Genomic DNA, 24,263 nt, shown 5'->3' with positions numbered 1-24,263 from the left:
GAATTTTTTTTTTATTTTCCTAGTTTTCATAAAATCTGTATTGATATCTATGTTGATTTATGAGAACAATGTTTAGACATACATTTTTCGAAATGATTTTGCATAGATGAAGACTTGTAAGAAAAATAGTAATACATCTTGTAAATAGATAAGTATATATATAAAATTGGAAATTTTATGAAATTCAGGAAATTCCCAAATAAAACACATGCAAATAGAGTCAGCAACAACAATCGTCGGCCTTCATAACAGTCACAAAAAATGAATTTCATCGATGATCCCATGATTGGAAGTAGCCCCGATGGTCTCCCGATAGTCTTACTTGACAATGTCTACATTGCCATGACGGGTTTTTACAGGTAAGTCATCATTTTTGAAAACAAAAAAGGGTCGTAAACATTGTTCTAGCGTTCTAGGATCTAGCCCCCAGATCAACACTATAATGTGTATTAACGTGAATTAACGTTGGGGTAATTTTTTTTCGCCAAAAGCTCGCTCGCAATGAGGAAAGAATTGCCGGGCGCTTTATTATGATCAAGGCATTTCTGACTAGTTTACTACCGTTCTACGCATAGTTGTCCCATGTTACTTTTTCACAATTTTCACTTTTCTTCATGAAACGATGTTTTTATGCCTAATCTTCCAGTAAAACACCAAAAAACTTATTGTTTGTTCCCAGTTTTTCCAAAAAACATCATCAAGCTCAATTATCCCATATTGATATTCTAGGCATAACTGTCCAAGCATTTATTGTAAATACATAAAGAATGAATCGATTTGAAGTACAATAATTTTATGTCACGCTTTCAGCAGGACTAATGCACTCATTTCTGGTTTGGAAGAACGAACTCATTCTTAAACAAACAAAAAAAAAGATTAATCGAACACATGTACACCTTGTTAGCGAATGCCTAATAACAATGAGATTTATATTCTGTAAAGATGTTTCAGATCACTCCCTTCTTCATAGAACGAAGTTTTTATGCATAATCTTTCGGAAAAACACTAAAACACTTAATGTTTGTTCCCAGTATTTCAAAAAACAACACCAAGTTCAATTGTCCCGTATTGATATTCTAGGCATAACTGTCGCACCATGAATTTTTAAGCCCGTAATCAAGATTGATTACTTCAAATGAGAGGACCTTTTCACATTTCATTAAACAATAGTTTTCTACTTCTAAAAAAACCCAGTGTATTACTAAACCTAAATGCTTGAAGTTATGCTAGAAAACTTTGATTGCGTTTTTCTCAGTTGCTGATTTTTGAACATGGGACAACTAACTATGCGTAGAACGGCTGTTTAGGTAGCACACAAGAAAATTCTAACAACCATTTGATCATCAGGAACGAATTCAATATTGCCACGAATATGGAAACAACTTCAGCATTGCCTTCAGTCACGACTTTGACATCTCCATCCTTTTCACCCACTCAATAGTATTTACTTTGTTTATGGGTCTCGGAATGGTAATTTTCAGAAGAGTGCCATACAGCTTTAATGAAAAAAAAAAATAATCACAACCGTTGCTTGTAAAATGGGTTAAAGCCTGCGCAAAAATAAACCAGACATGCTATCATCGTGATGCTGAACTGAGACTGAATCAAAGGTTTCCTTTTTCCGATGCAGCGTCGTCAATTATCATGACTCAACACGATTCCCGGAATTATGTTGGCATACCTCATATATTGATAGACGCCCTGTTTACACCACCATAGTGTTTTTGCTCGATGCAAATCAGACTGGATAGCATTATGTGCATAGTTTTCTTAACGTGTATCTCCTTTCGATAAAATCGTCTTCTTTCATTGAATTTGACTTGATATAATGAGTGACATCATCTTACTTTCCAAGCGAGTAGAAAGAAAATCACACTAGGAACTTTCTCTATAACTTATCCCGCTTTCTGTGCCTGCCCTCAATTTGCTCAATTTGTCCCATGGTAGGGTGATTAGCAGCGTAAATATAAGTCACATTAACTTTGATGAGAACTTTGGGTACAATTCCCGTTCATGCTGCAAGAAATGCTAGACAATATAGTTTTCCCGAATTGCTATCAAGGAAGCTCCACCAAGCGGAAGTAATAGGGTAATTCTGTCTGTGGAATGAGCACAACCATTGCAGAAAAAGTAATTAATATTGCGATGGAATGAAAATTTTTAACATTCACGTTTTAGCACGTACAAAGCACGATCAAAAACGTGACGTTTCTGAATCTGACATTCCTGTTGAAACAAAAATCACAAGCAATAACGACGATGAAATTAATACAAATTGTAATTTTACCATCAATCCAATCATCGTTATAATTATAAACTTTTCAACAAAACGAGCATCGATAACTTTCACATGCAGCATCTGCGTATCCTATCCATCTCCAAGGCGAGGAAATGATCCAAGCCACATGTTACCGGTGTCTTGCAGATGCACCTGCCGCTGTAACTTCCGCTTCCAAAAACAGAAGCGCCATTATCAGTCGGTGGAGCGAAAAGTAAACCAATCGACATGTTATTTGAATTGCATACATTCGGAATGAATCGAACCCTTGGGAACGGAGTAATGCTTCCAGCTGAGATAGAGTCAACACTCGTGTCCTAGATTTCATTTCATCCCAACGCAGAGAAAGCAACCCCATTTCAATCAATTTTCCTGCCTCTCATCACTCAGCTTGGCTCGTTCTCAAGCAAAGTTGCATGTTAACCTTGCAGTCGGCAGTTATGAAGAGTGTAATTGTGATGATATACTCGTAAAAGGCATAAATTAGAAAAAAACAAGATTTTTGATGTTCTAGAATTCCGATCGAATGTTCGCGAAGTAAACCAGCAGCGTCAGACCGTGTGGCCTGGCAAAGTTATGCCTGCTTGCTAAAGGTTGAAAGTCTCATCAGCAAATGAGTTTTCCCTCCTACGGAGTAATGTTCATTGCTATTTTCTTCGAGCAATCAATTTACGACGACGGATAAAATGAATAGCTGTTGCCGGGGATGCTGAACCCGCAGCCAAAGTCGACACAGGAAGATGTTTGATTTCCCCTCTACAACATGGTGTTCCACCTAGGCCTCTGCATGGAAGATGATGGCACACGTCAACCAGAAAGTGACGGCGAACGATCGCTTTCGAGCGCTTTTCCCCTTTCCATCTCCACTTCCTGTTTTAGAACGCAGGATGTGGTGCGGGTGTATGTTTTGTCGAACAGATGAAGCCCTATTCAACGGTTGTCAGTTTTGCGATCCCTGATGGCAAATCGTCTGAGAGTTTTAAATTGCCCGTGTTCCATAAAGTTCATCGGCTGAAAAATTAAATAATATTTGTATTCTTGTGGTCTATTGAACAATGAAATTGCGAACAGATCTCTACTAGCGAAGCACACCAAATTGTAATGAATTTAACGATCTTCACAATTTCACACACAATATATTGAAAGAACGTGTTGTAGCAGACTGATTAGGATTTATTAAAAAAAAAAGGTTTTTAAGTGTAGAGGATCTCATCTTGATGGTGTAAAATAATTCTGGTGGATATTTAAAATCACGAAGTTCATAGTGAAAAAAACTATTAAACCTTGTTTTCGAGATATTTCGAGTTTGGTATCATCAAATTTGAACAACATTAAAAAATCCCTGATTTTATACATTTTTCGTTGTTTCATATCAATTCTCTCTAAATTCTACAAAATACGTAACTAAATTTCCAAAGCTATCTCTTGATCATCTTTTAAATTAAATTAACTGTTAGAAAGATAAAAGATAACACGATTAAGCCATTATTAGCTATATTAGGTTGTCGATACTTGTCATTCCGTTAAAAGTTTTGGTTTGTATTGTCCTAAACTCAATTATATATTAGTAGCTGTTCAACGTTGATGAATCCCGGTATTTTTTACACAAAGATTCGTTTCTTTTTTGTTTTTAGTAGACAAATTGAATCAAAAATAAAATTAAATTTAAAGACACAAACAAAAGTACAAAGGTACAAAGGTTTGTACGGAAGGTACAAAGATTCATGACCTTCAATTGTAACGGATAAATGAAGGTTCGATGAACTGTAAGGTGTCGTGCACAAATTACATAACGCTAAAAATCCGGATTTTGGGCCCCCTCCCCCCCTACGTAACGCAATTTCCTATCTCTAATACACAGAAAGTAACGCAACCTCGACCCCTCCCCCCTTATTGCGTTACGAAATTTGTGCACGACGCCTAACGTGCTCGAACAAGTTTTGAAAAATATTTACAGGGCCCTGGATTAATACACCACAAATTGTAACAAAAACCAGGATATGAAAGGATAAGAAAGATCGATCAATGGACGAGCAATATTTAGGCTGGAATTCCGTGTTTCAGAAATCTGTGAGTTATGAAATCGATTTTCACAGAAATTTGTGTAGCGATTTAGAGAGGATAAAATAAACTATGTACCAAGCGTCATCACTAGGGATCCTAGACCATACTAAGAAAATTTGATTTTGATTTTCATTGAAAGAAAAGGTAATAGTAACAGTGGTAACAGTGCGTGAAATTCCTATAAGCACACCCATAGATTGCAACTTTGTAGAACATAAACATAGCCTCTATAAGAGCTTTGAATTTCAAGTAATTTTCACTTTTGAATGTCCCAGTCCAATTGTCAATAGTTACTTCAAATCATGAAAATACATTTCCGGTGTAGAAGTTCTTATAAGCGCACCTCATATTGTATTCTCAAAAATAGATTAAAACAAGAGATTGATAAATTCAATATTTGGTTGGTTTTCCATTTTTGAGAATCGTTTCATAAATTCGGTGTGGCATTGAATCAATCAACTGAGATTCAGCACTCTTTGTGGAACTTTGTGAAAGACTCATCTCTGAAAAATGTGTGCAACTCGCGAACTGTTGTAAAATTGCCTTGTCAGAATCCTCCAAAGGTTCTCGAAAGGGTTTAATAATGAATTAATTTAATTATTTTCATAGATAAGCTCTATTGTTTCGATCTCGTCTGCAACAGATATTCATTATATAGAATAAATATCACGCACCGAAAAAATCGGTGGATATGTTATATTGTAGTTGCCATAAGATTTGTTTTTTTGGGTTCGGGTTTTATTTTCGTAATAAGCGAATGTTGGTCTGCACATGTCTCAAATGTTCATTCTTCTGCGCTGATAATAAAATTTTATGTACAGTAATCACAAAAAAGAGCTGTTACAATTTGCTCAAATATTGTACAGGTATTCGCCTTAATTGGACATCTAGCTATTGATGTCTAATTCATTTGATCTTCTAATTGGACATTTTTGGGAACATCTTTTGTGCAAGTTTCAACTACACGATATTTTTTTAGGAATGTTTTCAACCATTTTCCCACCATTTTACTAGATTATATATTTTTCACACTTTTCTAATGGTTATTTGTCAGATTTTCAAAGATTTTTCCTGTTTCAAATTGCTTTTCACATTGTGTTGCGTTTTGTTGATATGTCCAACTACTGGTCACAATCGCCTCTAATGCGACGCTGAGTGGTGCTTCGGTATGTCCAATTAGAGACGAATCATTTCAGAATCAAAATCAGATTTGATTTTGATCGTTACATAGCTAATGATTATAATTGAAAAACCTACTTATAGACTAGAAATGGAAATACCATATTATAAATTTGTTATATAAAAATACCTAGTACAAAACCAATTGTGAGTACCTAAATTTTGTGGTGCGACAGTTAAAATTGATTCGAACAATAAATTTACAGCTTTGAGCTGCTATCATCGGGAACCTTGGTGATTTCTTATACGAAGACCGTCGAACAGTAAACTCCACTTCAACGACGTAACGGAAGTGTTGTAACGAACACGTCCACATCGTTATCGTAGAGCTACGTAATTACTTCTTCAATCCTGTATTTCTTCGGGCATTACCTGAGTAAAAAACGAGCAGTAAAAGCATAGCTTTATTTATATTTTCATACAGTGCGTATGCGAACAGCGTAGTACTAAAAAGTCAATTTGAAAATTGTGATATCTACTCTCAGAATTACAAAGCACTGCTGGGGGCTCGTTGTACGGAACGACACTAGAACACTGAAATCGCGCAAAGCAACTTTTTCACAAACGGTCGGTACAATTTCAAGAGCTCAGCTTGGACCTTGATGCTCGAAACCGATGAAAAATCGGAGGACCTACTCCAATGATTTCGTGTTCAAAACGGAGAAGCAGTTGATCGACGAGGCCACGAAAGAGCTGGAGGACATGCCGACACATATCTTTTCATCGCCTTGGCCAAAGTTACGGCCAACCGGCGTCGCAGCATTTTTATAGAATGCCTAATAAACATATTATTTAAGGAAACTGTGGTCCGTTGAATTATCTTTTATAGTTTTTTCATCGCCATCCGAAATTAGGCCATTTTTTCAATACATACGTTACTAACTCAAAATAAGAAAGATAATGAATCTTTCAATTAACCTTACGGGCTGAAGCATCATCCCAAGTATTAAAAGCACACGTTTGTGATATTAGTATAAATACTCTAATTCCATACTCAATAATTGATGTAGAGATTGGAATAACTCCACCAGAGAAGAATTTTTCTTCAATGAAAAGTATTCATGTTACAGATGGGTTATGCAAGACGAATCCAGAATCCAAAATTCGTAATCCAAAAATTTTCTTATTCTTCTTATTTCGATTTTCCGCTGTATTTAAATTTCAGACAAACGGAGAACAATCACTCGAAGAGATTGCTCGAAAACCATTCACTCGAAACACGTTTACCCGAATCACATTTACCCGAATGTAACAAATACCCGAATGCAACATTTATACGAATGTAACGTTTACCCAAAAAAAGAAAGAAAAATTCCGACAAATCAGGTTATGAGTTTTGTCGAATCTTCTGATAATAAATTAGATTTAGTCAATAAAACATGAGATAGCAACAAAAATACCCAGTACATTTTGATGAAGAAATTTGAAAGAGAAATTAGTATGGGCTCAATTAACATGCCGTCTTCTGTCCTTCCCGTATTACTCTCTTAGGTTAAGAGATCATTTCCAAGGGCTTTGGAATAAATTTTTCGAAAATGAAGCAGGTAACTTTAACATGAAAAATATAAAACAAAAAAAAAGTGAAAAGAATTGGAAAAAATGGCACCTACGTATTTACGCCACCGCAGCGCAATTTTCATAATGCATTATATTTTTTGTGATGAAATTTAATCTGAGGTTAATGTAATGGGGGTGAAGTCCCCATCTAACGAGGATATTAAACCAAGTTGGCCCCAAGCCGCCGAGGAGATGCAATCCGAGACGGCCGCCGACCCTTCGTCGGAAGCGGCGGCATCTCGCAAGCAAACTGGTTTTCCATCGATTGCGCGGTTAGTTTGAAACATAGGAGATAATTTTTTAGTTAGATCGATCGAGCAATCAGAAAAATGTCACATGGTTTGGTCTGACTTAACACCGACCATATATCATTCATATTTCAATGCTAAAAAATTACCGGGCATACGTATGCCGTCCGACTAGGCTATCGAAGGAACCAGGTTTGCTATAGAAAAATATAAATATAAAATAAAAGAGTGAAATTACGAGGGTCGTTCAAAAAATAAGTTTCAGTGCCTCAGAAATCGCGGAAAAATAAATTTAGGACAAAAAACAAAGTAATTTTCGTAATCTACGTTTTATTTTCTATTTTTCTACATAATCACCGTAACGTTCGAGGGATTTTTCATAGCGAAGCACGAGTTTTTCTATTCCGAGCGCGAAGTGCGTAGCGTCCAACTTTTTGAAGTACGATGTAACTGCGTCACGAATTTCTTCAGTGTTATCGAATCGTTGACTGCCGAACGCTTATATGTTTCTGAGGCACTGAAACTTATTTTTTGGACGACTCTTGATTGTCCTTTTCAGTCTCAAGTTATAGCGCGTTAAAGATGAAGTTCACCAAGCAAGAAATTCGCCATATTTTACGTTTTTACTACCTGCGAGGTAAAATTGCAACGAAGGCGGCCGAAAAAATTAGTGTAGTTTATGGACCCGATACTGTACCGATTCGCACAGCACAGCGTTGGTTTGAACGATTTCGTTCTAGTGTAGTGGCTATCGAAGATACACCCCGTACTGGTAGGCCAATCCTCGTGGAAACCGATAAAATCGTTGAAATCATCCAAGTAGACCGGCATGTGATCACTCGCTCGATTGGCCAGGAACTGGGTATAGACCATAAAACCGTTTGGAATCATTTGCAGGTGATTGGATTCCAAAAAAAGCTGGATATATGGGTGCCACACGAGTTGACGCAAAAAAATCTTTTAGACCGAATCAAGCCCTGCGATGCACTGCTGAAACGGAACGAACTCGACCCATTTTTGAAGAAGATGGTAACTGGTGATGAAAAGTGGATCACGTACGATAACCTAAAACTAAAAAAGCCGTGGTTGAAGCGCGGTGAGCCGGCCCAAACCATCGCCAAGCCCGGATTGACGGCCAGGAAGGTTTTGCTGTGTGTTTGGTGGGATTGAAAGGGAATCATCCACTATGATCTGCTCAACTATTCTCTACTGTGAGCAGCTTGACCGTTTGAAGCAGGCGATTGACCAGAAACGGCCAGAAATGATCAATAGGAATAGTGTTGTTTTCCACCAGGACAACGCTCGCCCTCACACATCTTTGATGACCCGCCAAAGCTACTGGAGCTCGGATGGGATGTCCTATTGCAACCACCGTATAGTCCGGACCTGGCTTCAAGTGATTATCATCTCTTCCGGTTCATGCAAAACGCTCTTGGTGATACTAAGTTGGCCTCAAAAGAAGCTTGCGAAAACTGGCTGTCTGAGTTTTTTGCAAATAAGTTGGGGGAGTTTAAGGAGGGGGGATAATGAAGTTACTTTCTGAATGGCAACAAGTTTGGGAACAAAACGGCGCATATTTGACTTAAATTGGATAATTTTAAGTATGTTAAATAAAGCGTCAAATTTCAATCAGAAATACGACATTTCTTTTTCTCCAACCCTATATCTTTTTCATAACTTTGAAAGATGTGGTACGCAAACCGGCTTTTCTCGTTTTCTCATGCAATATAAGAGTTTTTGGATACTAGTTACCATGTGAAAGTGAATGTGATGATCAACGGATTTCATTTCTCCAACATAACATTTTCCGCCATTGGATCGACACTACAAATGAAACACAAATTTCTGCATTACTCGAGAATTAATCAAGCAAATGAAACCAAATTTGAGATGCGAGGGTTTTGGGTAGAAGAAACGTTTCTATACTGGTATGACACCCCTTCCTCTTCTGGAAAGGAGAGGGGGTCCCATAAAATTCGAAAAATTCAATTCGCATGTGTTCTACAACTACATATTGACATGCGTTGTTAGTCCATCTGATGTTTACTTGATCTTCGTTCGAAAGTGGAAATTGATTGATGGATATCAAATGGGACGACTATTGGGGGTCTCCGTAGCCACATTGGTTGCGCGTTCGCTGAGTAAGCGATCGATCGTGAGTTAAAAACTCAGGGCCCTCATTGACCATCTTTGTGTTGTTACAGAATAACTACGTCCACGCAACAATCATCAACGATGTAGATCGATCCACGGTCGAAATAAGATCGATTCATCCATACAACCGCTCTGCTCTGCAAGGCACATCGGGCTGCTGTTCTATAAATAACTCAACAATGATCAATCAACTGTCTCCGCTGTCCGGTGCTCTAATTGGATAATGGAAGAACAGAGTATTCTTACGCCTAAATGGCTACTGTGTAAATGTACCATATGCAATGGTATAGAAGGAATACTGGCAAATGGCAGCTGTGTAATGTGCTAATTATAGATATGATAACCATGTGACATGTACACGCTAAAATGCTAATGAGCCTAAAATAAATAAATGGGATAAAAAAAATGGGACTATCCGTGTACCGCTGAAATATTTCATACCAAAAGGCAATTGGTATCAATCTACTTCCTCTGTATTGTCTTTTGTTAAGCTTACCATAATAAATAGATTCCATACACAACGTAGAACGTAATCGGAAGGTTTATTGTTTATCGCTCCCAAAAGTCCGTTTCTCCGTATTTTTGCTGGTTGCTACTATTTTGCTTTGCTGGGAGTAAAGGGTGTGTCACATCAAATTGCATCACGGAAAAAACGCTGTAGAAATTTAATTTTTAGGAATTATATCTTCAGCTTTCGCTTATAATCAGATAAGAGTGTATAGATCACGTTGGCCATGCTTCACTGTCAATTTTTCGTAAATTTGGAAAAATGTCGTCGGACGAAAAAGAGCGTCGTGAATTAATCCTGTGCACTCATTTCGAGAATCCGGAGTTGTCACATCGGGACATCGGTAAGATGCTGGGAATCGTCCAATCCACGGTCAGCAGAGTACTAAAACGATACTTCGAGAACCTAACCATCGACCGGAAGGTGAAGAACGGTAAAAATGGATGCTCCGTCAGTGAAAAAGATCACAAGTGCGCAGTTAAGCAGTTTAGACGTGGTCCGAGAAGTTCAGTCCGGGATGTCGCCAATAAGCTGAATTTGTCAAGTTCATTCGTCCAGCGGACCAAGCAGCGGGAGGGCCTGCGTACATACAAGGTTCAGAAGGCTCCTAACCGCGACGAAAGGCAAAACATGGTGGGGAAGACGCGAGCCCGGAAGCTGTACACCGAAATGCTGACGAAGCCGCATTGCCTGGTAATGGACGACGAAACCTACGTCAAAGCGGACTTTCGTCAGCTGCCGGGCCTGTTGTTCTTCTCCGCAGAGGACAAATTCAGCGTTCCGGAGGAGATTCGCAAGCAGAAACTATCCAAGTTTGCCAAAAAGTACATGGTGTGGCAAGCGATCTGCTCTTGCGGAAAGCGGAGCGCCCCTTCGTGATGACCGGCACGGTAAACGGGCAGATTTACCTTAAGGAGTGCCTACAGAAGCGCTTACTACCACTATTGAAGCAGCACGAGGGCACGACCATCTTCTGGCCGGATCTCGCTTCGTGCCACTATTCAAAGGATGTGTTGGAGTGGTACGAAGCCAACGGGGTCACCTTCGTGCCAAAGGAAATAAACCCGCCCAACGCGCCGGAGCTTCGCCCAATAGAGAAATATTGGGCGATTATGAAGCAGGCCCTTCGGAAGAACCCAAAAGTTGTAAAATCGGAGACGGACTTCAAGAGAAAATGGATTTCTGTTAAAAAAAAACTACAACCTAACGTTGTACAGAACCTTATGGACGGGGTAAAGAGGAAGGTGCGAGCATACGGGCTTGGGCTCGAAGTATGAATAAAAAGAAAATGCCAAAAGTTGTTTAATAGTTTTTATTTTACTGTCTAAAATTTTCAAAAGGATCGGTCTACTGGGCGAATTTCTACAGCGTTTTTTCCGTGATGCAATTTGATGTGACACACCCTTTACTTTCTCCTTAGTGGTTAGTGTGCTAGGTGTGCTGAATAAGGTCACCTGTTGCTGCTTCGCCAGATTCACCAGTTCTTTGAACCCTCCACTACCGATGCACGTTTCGTGTCACTGCTGGACCGTCCAGAGCTAGACATCCCCAAATCGTCGCCCGTTGCCCGTCCCGTTGAACCGCCCGGTGAGCCCCCGTTACCCAACATTTTGGTGCCGTGACCAGGATTCCGACGCCTGGTGCTCCATCTGCATCCGTGAAAAATCAACTCTAACCTCACTTTGCCGCCCGATCATCCGTATTGGGAGCTCCGAATCATTACTGCTACCCTTTATGCTGGTTCCGGATTATTACATACAAGGCCTCAAGTCTAGAGGTACCAGGTGAGTACCTCTCCAATTAATTTACGTTAGCATAGTGGTGCTTCCTGGATCTTTTCAACATATTTTGGTGCTGCTGTCAACACTGTGTTCCGGAGATGGCCGACGATAAGAAGCTCAAGAGCAAAGAATCGCGAAGAAACAATGCCATTGACGGAACCACCCGGCGAGACCAGTTCCTCGCCGCATACGTCCTCGAGAAGCAGCATGAAGTCCAACATCGTCTAGACCGGCTGGAACAAGTTTGGGAAGTGTTCGAAAAACTACAGGACGAAATTGAAGACCTCGATGTAGCGAAAACCTCTGTGGAGAAGCATATGAAGTTGAGAGCAAAGGTAGAAGAGGTCTATTTTCGTGTGAAAGCCGGATTGATCACGAAACTCCCGTCCCCGGTAGTTACTGTCGCTGCCGGACCCCCTACTTCAAACTCCACCTCAACTGCTGCTGTCTCCGCCATCGCTGGTGTGACCTATAACCTCCCGACGATATCGCTGCCCGAGTTTGATGGAGACTTTAACCATTGGCTGACTTTTCACGACACGTTCTTGTCGATGATTCATTCATCGACGGAAATTTCTCAGGTGCAGAAGGTCCACTATCTACGGGCTGCCCTGAAAGGAGAAGCAGCCAACTTGATCCAGTCCATAAACATAACAGCACAGAACTATTCCGTTGCCTGGGATACGTTGGTCAACCGCTACGCCAACAAAGCTATTCTGCGAAAGAAGCACATTTGAGCCCTGTTAAAACACCCGAAGATTCCGAGTTTTATCAAATTAATGTGATAAAGCGCACTCCTATATCGTCTTCTATCTATATAAATAAAATTGGATCGCCGAATGTGTTGATAAGAGCAAAACTCGAGAAAGGAATTGTCCGGTTTAGGGCTGCCTTCATTCTATCATATTTTCTGTATCAAACATTCATTCCATGTAACGAAGATACATGTTATTTGCAAGTGGATGATGATGATGACCCACCTCATACCCCTACAAAGGTTTGAACTGGCCGATTTATCTAATAGATAATATTTATATTTAACCAAATTAAGATATCAGTATTATAAAACAAGACAGCGAACTGACTCTGTTGCAGGCATGAATTTCTATTAATCGAACATCATAAATAGGCAAAAACTTTAAAAGAAAAACAATGGTCCTATCCTTATCGACATTATCATAATGATAATCCCAACTTCAGACCCAAAGTTTTTTTAAGGCATGTCAAGAAAATTTCCAACTCGGGAAGATCCTTGACAGATTGGGAATCGAACCCAATATCTAAAAGTGTCTACTTAGAACATGATAGAGATCTGCCACATTCACAAATACTCGATAGAACCATCTTATGATAAGATAGTTTACAACAATTCTGAATGAGCTATCCCCATTCCAGTTTCCACTTCAGACCCACATAAAAATTTCATTATGTATCAGTGTTCTGCCAGTGTTCCATTAACATAGTCCAGATCGATCAAACGCGCGCGAGGCTCAAACTCTCGTAGACAACGCTTATTACTTTTTTTTACAATATACATAAACAAAACGAAAAAAAATCATCATCATCAGTACGAACATGGTAGTTTAACCTGTAAATTATTTTTATTAATTTTTATATTTTTTTTTTGAAAACATAAATGAATGATTTAGGAAAAAAAAATTATAAAATCTGTTTACAAAACAGATTTTTCGTGTGAAATACACATTTTCTTGAACTCTGCCATTGTTGCCGCACGTTTAATTTCTCTGGGCATCGAATTGAAGAAATTTATACCTTTATATAACAACGAGTTCTGCGACCTACTAAACATAAAGTTGAGTGTTCTTGCATCATTCGCGTTTCTAGTATTGTATCTATGAACATCACTTACTCTTTCAATTCGATCACACAAATATCGAGGCAGCATATCGTTCAAAATTTTGAAGATGAACACCATTGTTATGTAATAAATTCTCTGCTTCACAGATAGCCACTGTAGCGCGTCCAACATCAAACTAGAGGAAGTGTATCTACTACATCTTAAAATCAAACGCATTACTTAATTTTGTTAACGCTGCATTCTCGTTAATTGTGTATTATTTGCAAGGAATAGGATCGACGAGCTAAAATCTATATGCGGTGATATCAAAGATTAGTACAATTTAATTTTACTGCTTACTGTCAGCTCTTTCTTCAAACGACACAAAACGCCGTACTTCTTGGCAATCTTTTTGATGACATTATTAATGTGAGACTTGAAAGTTAACTTGTCATCAATAATAACTCCTAAATATTTGATTTCTTTTACACGTTCTAATGTCTCACCATCTATTCAAAATTTACGTCAATACTGGAGTTTGCTGCAGAAATGAGCATGTATTTTGTTTTGCCAACATTTAACTTTAATTGTTTAAATTTAAGCCACTGAGCCAGAGAATGCAAATCTTCGTCTATGTGTTCCGCGGTTTCTTTTATATCCTTAGCTGCGATGAACAGGACAGTATCGTCCGCGAACAAATTAATGTCACAGTATCGTAAAACTCGTCGCAGATCATTTATGTATAAAATAAACAAAATGGGCCCTAAAACACTTCCCTGTGGCACCCCGAGTGAGTTGCCAATGGGATCGGAAACAGAATCGTTGAAACGAGTCTTTTGAGTTCTATCGCTCAAATAGCTTTCAAACCATTTGTACGCCATCCCTACAATTCCAATGCGCTTCAGTGTTTGTAACAATAAGGGCCTAGAAATTGTTTCAAAAGCGCGTTTAAGATCCAGAAATACCGCAAATATAGTCTCTTTCGCCTCGATATTCTCTTTCCATTTTGCTAATACCAGATTCAGCGCGGTTTCACAAGAGTGTCCCTCTCGATATCCCGACTGTTCTGGTATTAGCAAACTGTTATTATCTATAAAATGTATCAGCTGACCTTTCACAACAAGTTCTAACAGTTTCTTCAATATGTGCAGCATGTTAATAGGGCGGTACTCTTCGGCTTTATCCGTCCCAATAACTTTGGGGATTGGAATCACAAGGGATTCCTTCCAAACCTTTGACACGTGCCCAGTTCGTAAAGAGTCATTTATCAGGTCCAGCAGATCGTGTCCAATGATGTGAAAGCAATCTTGAATCACTTTCGCGTTGACATTATCGATACCAGCCGATTTTTGCAATGAAAAACAGATACCTTTCAATTCAACAAAAGTGATAGATGAAAAACAATCTAGTCTGCTATTGATAGTAATCGGCAATATTATTCCGTCAGGTTCTCTGACCAACGCAATACTTTGGTTGATCAGCAGAACACTATTAACGAAATAACTGTTAAATTTCTCTGCAATAATTTGATCTGACTGTTCTTCTGACCCTCCGAAAACTATGGAACGCGGTATACTATTTTTAGAATTTAATAATGTTTTTAATATTCTCCATAGTCCTTTACTATTATTTTGATGTATGTTGTACTGGTCAAATGATTCTTCATTAACTATGTGAGTTTCAGAAAGAAAAACCATCTGAGGACGCACGTTTTCTACAAGTAATCGCATTTCTGCGTAATTTGTACAAAGCCCAGCTATATTCAAATAGATTATTGCCAACTTACTTTCACATGTAGTTTTCCGAAATTGCTATTTAATTTGAAAAATGTTGCTTTTTTGCTTCTCCAGCAATCTCCGATACACAGGACACTGTGTACTATATGTTGGATGATTTTCTTCCAAATTCATTTTTTGTTCCTTTTTAACTTTCAAGCAATTTATACATTTCAATTCTGTTGATGAACACTCAGATGTTTTATGTTTTCCATTACATCTTGAACATGTTTGTTCTTTTTTTGCAGTCGGTGCTCTTATGTCCAAATTCTCCACATTTGAAACATCGCAAAACATTAAAGGCTTCAATCACATTACATTTATCCCACCCAACACTTACTTTACCAGCAGTCATCAGGTGGCCATAAGTGTCATGATCAACTTCAGCAATCGTGTTATATTTATTATATTTCAACCGTGGATTTTCATACTTCGCAACAACTTCAACATCAGTGATAGAAATGTTATCATTCTGACTTTTTAAATAATCGATAAAAATCTCAGAGGAATATTGATCGCTCATCCCAATAATTTTCAATTTTGGTTTAATTGATTTTGGTATAAACGTATTAAAAATCTCTCCAAGATTGCTTTCAATTCTTTGTTTTACATTTTCTACATTATCCCCTTCCGCACATTCAACAATAATCGAGCCATCTTTCCCGTTCTTGAAATTGGCTATTTTGTGTATTTTGGGATCTAATTGAGTTTTTAAAATTTTTCTTGTTTCTTCACTCTTTTTATTAGACTCAACTGGTTTCACCACAATCACCGGACGAGCCTTACGAGCAACGACATTCGCATAACTTACAATGTTCTTGCTATTATTATTCAGCATCACCTTTTCTTTCAAATTACCTTTTTGCATCAAATCATTATTGTTATTCATCAACATAATTTTTTTACTCGGTGTGTCCAAATTGGCACTAATCTTGCACGAGAATTGTGTCTAAAAATAATCTGATATTATAATGTCGAGTTTTGGTAGAAATACTGAAATGTTATAGTAAAAAATAATTTTAAAGGGTAGATTATCAATCGATGGATAATTCGGCGATTGGACCCATGAATTTGCGCTTAGTAAGAAAACGTGGATGTGTTAACGAAAAATAAATTTTGGGCGAGACGAAGTTTGTCGGGTCAGCTAGTTGCTCATAAATTTTCTGGATCTATACTTTTAGGTGAGACAGGGTACGATTGTCTCCATACCTTTACCAAATATTCAGAGAAAGACGCTCCGTCGACCATCAATATTTTATTCTCCAGTGCCCTAGAAGAATATTCGTATATTTCAATCACGACATGAAATCGTAAGCTGCTTAAGTTATATCGAGCAGGGGAATATTCAATCGTACCGAGTCATTTTCCCATCACTCAAAATGCATCCATCAGCACAAAAATATAATGAACTGCAATTTTCTGCGGCAAGAATTTATCGTTCCACATTCATACATACGCACACACACAAATTCGATGCATCGAGAGCATTGCAGATATTTCTTATTCCTCCGTGACTTTCGTCTGTGCTGGCTCCTCCCAAACGTATGAAACATAAATGATAGCAATAACGTGCACCACCTTCGATACTTACAGGGCTGCAGCTTCTGGTTCGATATAAACTTCTCCAGCTTCCGCCGCAGTATCAACTCCGCTCCGTACCGTCCCTGGGTTCCGTTGTCAACCAGCAGAAAGTACGCGTGACGGTTATTTAACACAGCCAATTTTGAGCTGCAAGCAATTATCAGGAGAGAGAGATAGAGAGAGAGAGAGGGCAGAACTCATTTCATCAACAGTTGAACAGTTGACTGGAATTTCGAGCGCGGCGCAAATTCGTTACTCACCGGGGCGAGCTGATGCTGTGACAGGGGACATCCCGGTTGTGGCCCAACAGTTCGTGATTCCGCTCCACGATGCCCCACGGGGCGATACCGATGCTGACGACACGTCCGGATCGCTGCTGCCCCTCGAGCAGCAGGGCATCACCGACCTGCTTTGTGACACCTGCAAATTGGATCGGGAAGAACGTGTTCTATTAATGCGGAGAACTCGCGCTGTCTGATATTGCAAAAGTTTTTAATCTGGGATAGTTTTCTCGGGAAGTGAGTGGGAGAAGGGAAACCAATAGAAGATCATTGAAAGGAAGGAGAATGTTGCACTAGCTAATAGGATTAAGCGATGAACGGTACAATTTCTAGCTGGTACGTAAAATTTCATCAATATTGATTAAAACTTTAAATAAATTATAACTTTCCCTCGTTCCCTTCCTTGGGAAGGACTACTGGACATCATGTAAGCATTAGTGTATGCAAAGTTGATTTGTATAACTGCCAATGAAACGATGCTCTTGTTTTCCTAGATTTAATTATATAGAAAAACTATACACAAGCAACGGACTGACAGAGAAAACTCTTTCCTCTTGCTACAGATAGTCATAATTCTTTGGAATGGGCATATATTTTTTGAATTGGCTTAGAAACGAGTTTCGCTCAGAGTACATAGGGAACATTTTCGCCAGAATAGGGTGCCCTGATTTCATGAACACCCGAGAGGTAGGTTCTTAGTTTCATTTATTTTCTACGTTTGGTTTGAGAATCGGATTATAATTGCAATATAATTGTTCATCTAGGGGCAATATTAAAGCCCCCAGACGCACATATATTAGGCTGTCAAAAGAGTCCTGCGGTATTTCCGCGAGGTGTCGTTCTAAGCGCGTAGTTCTGGTTGTATTCATTGTATCGAGTCATACTATAGCTTGTTGGAAATTTTCGCGCGCTATAATATAGTCCTTGACAGTGTTTTGTTTGGTTAAGTCGTTCGTGAGTTATAGTGTCGCAAATATGGAGCAAAATAAAGAGAAAATCCGACATATTTTACAGTACTACTATGACAAAGGCAAAAATGCATCTCAAGCTGCCAATAAATTTTGTGCAGTTTATGGACCCGATACAGTTTCCATTTCCACCGCACAACGATGGTTTCAACGTTTTCGTTCTGGTGTAGAGGTCGTCGAAGATGCGCCACGCTCCGGAAGGCCTGTCGTCGAAAATTGCGACAAAATCGCTGAATTAGCCGAGAAAGACCGGCATAGTAGCAGCCGTTGCATCGGCCAAGAGCTGGGGATAAGTCATCAAACCGTTATTAACCATTTGAAGAAGCTTGGATTCACAAAGAAGCTCGATGTATGGGTGCCACACACGTTGACGCAAAAAAACATCTTTGACCGTATCGACGCATGTGAATCGCAACAAAATCGACCCGTTTCTGAAGCGGATGGTGACTGGCGTCACTTACGACAACGTGAAGCGCAAACGGTCGTGGTCGAAGCCCGCTGAAGCGGCTCAGACGGTGGCCAAGCCCTCATTAACGGCCAGGAAGGTTCTGCTGTGTGTTTGGTGGGATTGTCAAGGAATAATCTATTACGAGCTGCTTCCCTATGGCCAAACGCTCAATTCGGACCTGTACTGCCAACAACTGGACCGCTTGAAGGTAGCACTCATGGAGAAGAGGCCATCTTTGATAAACAGAGGCCGCATTGTCTTCCATTAGGACAACGCCAGGCCACACACTTTTTTGGTGACGCGCCAGAAGCTCCGGGAGCTCGGATGGGAGGTTCTTTTGCATCCGCCGTATAGTCCGGACCTTGCACCAAGTAGCCACAAAAGAGGCCTGTGAAAATTGGCTATCCGAGTTTTTTTCCAATAAGGAAGCGAGCTTCTATAACAGGGGTATTATGAAGTTGGCATCTCGTTGGGAACAAGTCATCGAACAAAACGGCGCAAATTTGACTTAAAACAGATGATTGTAACTAATTTTATGAACAAATGAAAATTCAAAAAAAAAATACCGCAGGACTTTTTTGACAGCCTAATATATTGCACAAACCAAAATATTGCGCAAATTTTACAAGCGTGAAAAAATTGCGCAATATTTCCATGAAGAACTTACGTTTCATTCCAAATATTTTTTCGCGCAACAATTCTTCCGATGTCTCATCCCCTTTGAGGGAGATCTAACTGGCTGGCGACCTTTTTCGGTAGCTGTTTCGAAACGCTCGTTTATAACAATTGTTTTGAGACCTAGAATTGTTTGAGCTCAATACTCGTGAAGCTGTCACCAATTCCGATTAATACTTCATTTCGAATCATCCGAAATAAACTTTATTTCGACATTCGAGGACCTATGGTTTTCAAAACTACATGAATATAAACTTCCTATGGTGTACAAAATTGAATTTATATCTGCATTTCCTTCAAATAAGTTTCTAAAACAAAAGGTTCCTGTACTTCGTCGAGTATCAAATAGAAATACGGTACGAAATAAGTAAATCGAAATGATATTTTTGCGAAATTACGTTGAAAGACGTTCAGAACACAGAATTTAAGGCCCGACAAAATTGCTAGTATCAGATAGAATGGAAGTACTCGATTTATTTGTAAGAAAAGGTAAGGGAATTACTCACAAGTGTTTTTCGCTGGATTTCATAGGCTATTGCTGATAGTTGTACTAGCCGACCGAGAAAAGGACAGTGAGTATAACATTTAGTGTAAAGAATAATTCGCAAATATGCAAAATTGTGTTCAATTTTTAGTTTTTAGATTATTATTTGAAAGTACAACCCAACCCAAAGTGGGAACCTTCTTTGGATTGTTCTAACGTTCATTCTTTGGAAAGAATTAGCCTGAGTGGCCAGAAAATCAAAACTTTCAGTGCTTTGAGGCACCCCTAAATCATGTCCGATTAGGCTGAAATTTCGTACAGGCCATTTTTTTTTGCACCAATAAACAAAATGTACATGGTCGGTTCTTCAAATTCGATAATTTTTTTTCATACCTTCAGTGCCACTCAGGCAAAGTACCAGAAGGTCGATTTTCTGCCAAAATTTCTTTTTCGGGATGACACCAGATCACTGGTTTTAATCATTTTTAAGTCGTTTGGCGTCGGAAGAAAAATTTCGATTTTCCAAATTTCCTTTACTCCCCCCTTGGAAGATTTTCGAGGATCTAAAAATCTAAACTTTGAGCGCTTTGAGGCACCCCTAAATCATGTCCGATTGAACTGAAACTTTGCACAGGTCATTTTTTTGGGCCAATAATCAAATTGTACATGGTCAGTTTTTGAAATTCGATGATGTTTTTTTTCCATACATCCATTGCCACTCTAAGGGAGGGATAGGATGTAAAATGGGAATCTAAGAACCGAACATGTAATAAACGTTTATAACTTAACCATTTCTTGGAAATATTTCTATGCATCTTTCACACAATAATGAAAATTATATCTTTTTGAAACAAATAATCGTAATTGTGATTGGAATGATCATGAAATGTCAATCATTATCTCACCAGGTTTAATCCCACATTCTGATTGGTTGAATTTGTGCTTCTCAAATTGTAACGACAAAAACCAGCAACTGTAGTAGCAGCGAAGTGCAATTTAAATATATCAACACCATTGCGGAAACAATCGTAGCCACCGATCATGCAACATTCAATTCATGTGATCGCCAAAGTTTTCCTACAAAAACGGAACCACGATAACTCAATTTGTTTAATTCGGATTTGAAGTTCTGGGTGTAAATTAAACCATATCCATAAAACTAATTTAAATAATTGTATGTAATTCTTTTTAGGCATCTAATTTTTGTCCACTAATCCTGCACATGCTTCGTTCTTCATTACGGAGTAATTTTACCTTTAGGATACGGAATTCATTCTCCAGATCTTGTATATTCCCATCGTAGAACCGTGGAAATGCCTCAAACACATTTTACCCGAATTACCTTGAATTCTTAAGTCGATAATGAACTGTTTTAAAAGCTTAAAAATGGTTTGTATGTATGCGAGCAGACATCTCTTTCTGTTTTGGCGTGGGACTACGTCTAACCGGAGTATATGGGGGGTAAAATGAAAACCTAAACACAGAACATGCAGGAAAAAATGAAAGATTCCGAATGCTTATAACTCGAACATTTCTTACTGGATCGGAAAGATGTTTGCATCAATTGATAGGGAATATTTCTACGCTTCTATCGCAATTAATAAAATGTTATTCTTCATTAGATAAACAATTGAATAACTGTAAAATGTTAAGCGTCATCTAAACGTTCTAACTACCTCGTTTTGATTGGCCCGATTTACGGTTTCCCCAACACAGCCATGAAAACCAAGCAGCCTTGGGGGAATCAGCACTGCAAATACATGAAAGTATGGGGACTTTTGTTCTCACCGACATGTGTTCCCTAACACAGACTTCTAAACCAAGTAGCTTTGGAGAAATCGGCATTGCAAATACATGAAAGTCGGAGGTATGTTTGTCGCGACTGAAATGAGTTTCCCTAACACAGACTTTAAATCCAAGGAGAGTGCGGAAATTGGCATTGCAAAATCATGCAAGTCGGGGACATTTTTGTTCCGACTGAAATGTGTTCCTTAACACAGACTTCAAATCCATAGAGCGTGGGGAAATTGGCATTGCAAATTCATGCAAGTCGGTGGTATTTTCGTTCCGACGGAAATGTGTTTCTCTAACACAGACTTCAAATCCATGGAGCGTGAGGAAATTGGCATTGCCAATCAAAACATTCTTTGTGTGGACAACGACTGGACAACATCGTTGTTGGACGAGCTGGACGACAAGGGATCGAGTGCCTTTTTCAAGGCTAGAGATGAATGAAATGAAAACGTTTAAAGTCTCTATAATCAGAAACCAAACCAAACCATTGCAAATACATGTAAGTCGGGGGCACTTTTGTTCCGACTGAAAGTGTTTCCCTAACACAGACTCCAAAACCAAGATGTCATCATACCAAACGTATAAGGACTGTCATGAAATTTACTTGTAACGAAGAACATAATCTATCACAATGCATGAATTGACCTTACATGGCATTATACAATCTTTTTACTCACAAAGCAAACATATTGAATTCAATTGAATTCGGAAATTTAATCAATACAAACAAATGATTGCTAAGGTGGTCCCACGTCAACTTTGCGGTTATATCATAGATATAACCCACCAATTTGTCTTTTTTCTCATTTCATTTGGGATTGAGCCAAAAAAATAGTCCATACGACGTCAATGGGGATCGAACCAAGGCCGGCTGGAGTACAAAGCTTTTTCACACGACCACACTGTCGATATAGCTACCAGCGCTGTTATATAGAAGCGTGATAATATTACACTTCATCATAAAATGAAGTTGGAAAGTGTGTTCCAAGAGGATAAAGTAGAACATGAACGAGAACATATCTTTCTCTGTCTGGGCCTTGTATTTGCAAACTATACGAAAAGCTTTCATATGCTTTCATTTAAAGCAGTCTCCTGTTTCGCTCGCTCATATTGGCTCTAACATATATATTATACAAATCATATACATGTATTGGGGAGTAGAACATTTTCTGTTATTTTTCAGCTCATTTAATGCAATAAATTGGGATGCCATAATATGGGCTAAAAATTAACTTTGGGTGTAGAGACAATATGTATTCAGGCCGCTGTTGTTGTTGAACTCATTCTATATACTTGTGGAATAAATACAGTGGGATCCCTGCCAAAATTTTCCTGGTTGGAAATGAGAACTTCCATAATAGCTTACATAAAATAAATATTCGGTCCGCACTTGTATAATGCTTACTCTTTGTAGATTATCTTCGGAATAGATACGGTAAATGATCTTGGTTTGTTCAATTTGGGGTGTTTGCAAATCGATTTTTCTTCATGAAAATCACACATAATCGATACGAGTTTGGGTTTGTTGAAAAGCCCCGAGTCTCTAGTTGCTAATACTACCATAAGGTGTTGAAATTATTCAAATTTTTATGTTTTTTAACGATTTTCCTTAAAGAAGAATTATGATAATGGGTTGACCACCTCTGATCATGGTTTGCCCAAAAAAATGATCATGGTTTGTCCGGTTTTAGAAATCTCCATTTTTGAATGAAAACATTCGAATTCACAATTAGATGTTGCATTTATCATTGCTCGAGTTTACTGTCATCATTCATCTGTTCATTAATAATTTAGGCTTTCTTCAGAATATTGCCTTTTCTTGGGCATTTTAGAAGTGTTCACCTCAACACAATCAACACAGAAAAACCCTTCTGCTATGTGCGAAGCACACCATAAACAAACATAAACAAACTGCAGCGCGCCAAGCGGTTGCCATAGAAATCATGTGGACAAAACAACATTATTAAATTGGACAACTCATGAACAGAATTGAGTTCATCAAAATGAGTTAATTTAATGGTTTAGCTTTGTAAATCCCATACAAATGGTGAGCAAGCATGATGTTTACAATATTTATAAGTGTTGTAATCCAGAAAAGGTCTGAATACGTGCCAAATAATCATATGGTGATCGATTAAAAGTTAGCTCGAATGAGGGGCGCATTCACACAAATAGAAGGTGTATTTTATAATCCTTCAAAACATGTGATTTCGTAAAAATATACTATAAAACTACTGTAAATCATGGAAAAGGCACTTTCATTTATATGTTTCGAAACATTCGAAGGCCTTATTTGACACAGGAGCGCTGAATTAGATCATTCAAAAAAGTGGGCAAACCATGATCATATTTTCGACTGGACAAACCAAGATCATTTACCCTAATCTATTCCGAAGCGATTCACGTTCTCGGAGTAACATTGTCAGCGTTCATTTAATCTTGAAGTTGGCGTGAAATAAAGATACTTTATCAGATTAGAGTGCCCGAAAACAGATTCCATTCATTATATTTTATATTAATATTTTTTTGAATCTTATCCTGACTCTTACTTTTCCATTTTTCTATTCTTCTTCTTCTTCAATGGCACTAACGTTCCTAGAGGAACTTCGCCGTCTCAACGTAGTATTACTTGCGTAATTTTTATTAGTACTTAGTTGAGATTTCTATGCCAAATAACACGCCTTGAATGC

The 24,263-nt window shown here is 38.5% G+C and overlaps 1 protein-coding gene across 20 annotated transcripts in view; it reads right to left on the bottom strand.

Moving 5' to 3' along the window:
- Positions 1-24,263, bottom strand: part of LOC129771454 (transient receptor potential cation channel trpm) — a 338,130-nt gene that overhangs the window by 63,545 nt on the left and 250,322 nt on the right. For all 20 annotated transcript variants that reach the window (XM_055775103.1, XM_055775106.1, XM_055775112.1 and 17 more), the window contains 2 exons: positions 17,184-17,343; positions 16,934-17,070 (listed from right to left, as the gene is read on the bottom strand). In XM_055775103.1, coding sequence (XP_055631078.1) covers positions 16,934-17,070; positions 17,184-17,343 — 297 coding nt within the window. The remainder of the gene's footprint in view (positions 1-16,933; positions 17,071-17,183; positions 17,344-24,263) is intronic.

Source organism: Toxorhynchites rutilus, chromosome 2 (assembly GCF_029784135.1).
Source record: "Toxorhynchites rutilus septentrionalis strain SRP chromosome 2, ASM2978413v1, whole genome shotgun sequence".
Lineage (NCBI taxonomy): Eukaryota > Metazoa > Arthropoda > Insecta > Diptera > Culicidae > Toxorhynchites > Toxorhynchites rutilus.
The sequence above is the reverse complement of the archived record's forward strand: the minus strand, read 5'-3'. Positions and strand labels throughout refer to the sequence as shown.